Source organism: Octopus bimaculoides, chromosome 26 (genome assembly GCF_001194135.2).
Source record: "Octopus bimaculoides isolate UCB-OBI-ISO-001 chromosome 26, ASM119413v2, whole genome shotgun sequence".
Lineage (NCBI taxonomy): Eukaryota > Metazoa > Mollusca > Cephalopoda > Octopoda > Octopodidae > Octopus > Octopus bimaculoides.
In genome coordinates, this window is record NC_069006.1 from 26128977 (window position 1) to 26132083 (window position 3107).

Consider the following 3107-nt stretch of genomic DNA (forward strand, 5'->3'; position numbering starts at 1 on the left):
TTATGTATATATATATATATATATATATATATATATATATACACATATACACATATGTACATGTTACTTGAATCACATTCTATCTACTAGTATTGTTTAACCACAAGTCAATCCTAACTGAGCAGGCTTGTGAGTAAAGGTAATCCCCCCATGACCACCCCATTATATTGTTTCATAATTCTGTAGAATTACATTCATCTAATGTATTCGTCCATCCTCCTTTTTTCTTATCTATATATAAATATAAAACTGTGTGGTTCAAAGGAAATTTGGCTGCTATCTCTAGCTGGTTGAGCAGCCAAGTAGGGGCTCCTTCTATAAGCTTTCATCTCCTTTCCTGTAGAGAAAGGATGTAATGACTGTTCCAAATTTAATTACTTGTTATATTGCTCAGGATATTTGCATAACCTTCTGCTTTCCTGGTTTTCCATTTGCTTCAATGTCAGTCTAAAGGTCAAATCGATTCACAACGATTTCAAATTATCAAGTTGCAGCAGTTGTGGCCTGGCTTTGTGGGTAAGGAGTTTGGTCTGCGACCACGTGGTTACAGGTTCCATCTCATTGTGTGGCACCGGGAGCAAGTGTCTTCTACCATTCACCATCTTGACTTGGTGAATGCTTTGAGTGGAATCTGCTTGTGGAAAACCATGTCATTTATGACTTTATATATAAACACATATATACACACACACACTTCTTGACCACAGCTCTCCTGTGCCCATAACTGCCCCTCTTGCTCCCAATACAGTTTTGGCATTTTATCTCGTGTTTTTTCACCCCCACCCCCAATTGTTTTGTTAGAAGGGGCTGCACAGCATCTCTGACCATTTTTTCAGGTCTCTAGTTAGGGAGGAAGTTGTCTTTTGATTGGAGACCTGGCCTGAATGCCTGCTCCAGTAGGGGCTGAAAGGGCCAGGAGCAGACACAGTCACTTGGCTGAGCTCACCACATACAAATCATGTTGAGCCATGGTCAACGTAGCAGATGCTTTTTCCAATTAGCTTTGCAGTGGGATTGAACCCCCAAGACCATCTACTTACAAAACAAACTTCTTAAGCACGCAGTCACATTGCCACGGCAACCGAACATTGCTTCCCATGAACTGTGAATGGTACAAAAATTGAAGCGAGAAGGACAAAACCTCAAGGCAAAGATAACGACCACCCGGCTGAGGTTTTTTTTAATTCTTATCACAGTGTCATGGCTTTATCACATCATTTTAAACATTCAGGTTATCAAAATCCCCCCCCCCAAAAAAAAAGATGGCAGTAGCAGTAGCAGCGGTAGTAATTGCTGATAGTGGAGGTGCATGACTTAGTGGTTAGGGTGTTGGACTCATGATTGTATGTATATATATATATATATATATATATATAATTTGTGAGTATATGCATATATACGTACACACACACACACATACATACACACAATCAATCAGTCAATCAATCAATCAATCAATCAATCAATCAAAGGATGAGAGCTGGAAATGTTTAGTGTAGAAGACATGTAGCAGTGCTCAAATAATTTGAACTTAAAACTCTGAAATCTTTATCCAGGACCAGGTTAATTGGGTAAAAAGTGGCTGTAAAAGAAATCCAGGTGAGCTGATATGGAGATAAGAATGCAGATAAACACAATTATTTTGGGGGTGTATAAACCAAGATACACATAACTAAATATATTCAGAAGATAAATACATGTACATGCATATATATATATATAAGATAGATAGATAGATACATACATAAATAAAAAGATAGATAAATAGACAGACAGCTGGATGGACGGACAGACAGATAAATACATAGACAAATATATTTACATTGACCATTATATATTTATCTTTACTGGTTGAGGTAGGGGGTATTGCCCATAGCCTTTGCAGTCTCTCTGAGACCAGTGAGAGATTGATGTTATGTTTAAACTATTGCTGGTCAACATCTGCAGGAAGGACATGACCAAGGAAAAGATTCCAGAGGGATGAAGCTCTGAGGAGGAAGGAACGGTTAGTGTTTGGGCACACCAGGAGTGTATATTTGTGCATGTGTGTCTCTGTATTTGCCTGTATCTGTGTATATTGGTGTAAGCACATGTCATGTTGTCTCTCTCTCTCTTTATATTGAAATGTAAATTAGATGGTTAATAAATACTGGTGAAGCACTCAAAGACAGTGCTTCAGCATGGGCACAGCCTACCCATCAAAAACTAGCTTTAAAAAAAAAAGTATAAAAATCCCTTTGTTTCCCTTTCTTTCTTTGTTGTTGAATTTGGTTTATTTTTAAAACTGTTTTTGTTATTTGTTTCAGGAAACACACCATGGATGGTCAATTATACTGTGAACCACACTTTCCTCATGACTCGGTCAGTTCACCATCCTCTCTCACAAATGATAAGGACAAGGTAACTATTACTCTCCTCATTTTCATTAACTTTTCTCGTTTATTCAATAATTAACATGATATATAATACCAGTTATATTCTGGGGTTGGTGTAATCAAACTCCACTTCTACCACCACCACCCGTACTAAAATCACTGGCTTTCTCCCTATTTGGAAACCTTGTCATCACAGATTCTTTATTTTACATTTTATTGTTGTTTATCTGGCCTCAGATTAGCCATGAATAAACAAGCCTATGGTCAGTGTCATTCCAGTTCTGTATATATATGTATATATACACAAATATACAAAAAAACAACACTCATTATTATATTAGGAGATTCTACACACATTTTAACACTTTAAAGTATACTTATATATATATATAAACCCATGCTAGCATGGAAAGCGGACGTTAAACGATGATGATGATGATATATATAAGGTTGAGGAGGGTATTGGATTTAACCAAACCCCGGAGGATACAGGTAATACCGAGTAAGTGCTGTATACCGATTAGTTAGCCCCAGTCGTTGTATGAACAGGATTGGGGATTATAGGTCGTGTATTAGCGTGTGTATATGTAAATATATAAAAACAAAAAGATAAAGAGAGCAAAGGTAAGGTTGAAGAATTTTATGGATAGAGTCTTACAGCTGTTTCTGGGAAGATCCAGTACTTCCCTTCATCGGAGACAGAAAAAATAAAGTTATCTATTATTATATCCA

The 3107-nt window shown here is 37.0% G+C and overlaps 1 protein-coding gene across 1 annotated transcript in view; it reads left to right on the forward strand.

Annotated features, from left to right (window-relative positions):
* Positions 1-3107, forward strand: part of LOC106883520 (uncharacterized) — a 342800-nt gene that overhangs the window by 302051 nt on the left and 37642 nt on the right. The window contains exon 5 of the mRNA XM_052976941.1: positions 2307-2400. Within this exon, the coding sequence (XP_052832901.1) occupies positions 2307-2400 (94 nt within the window). The remainder of the gene's footprint in view (positions 1-2306; positions 2401-3107) is intronic.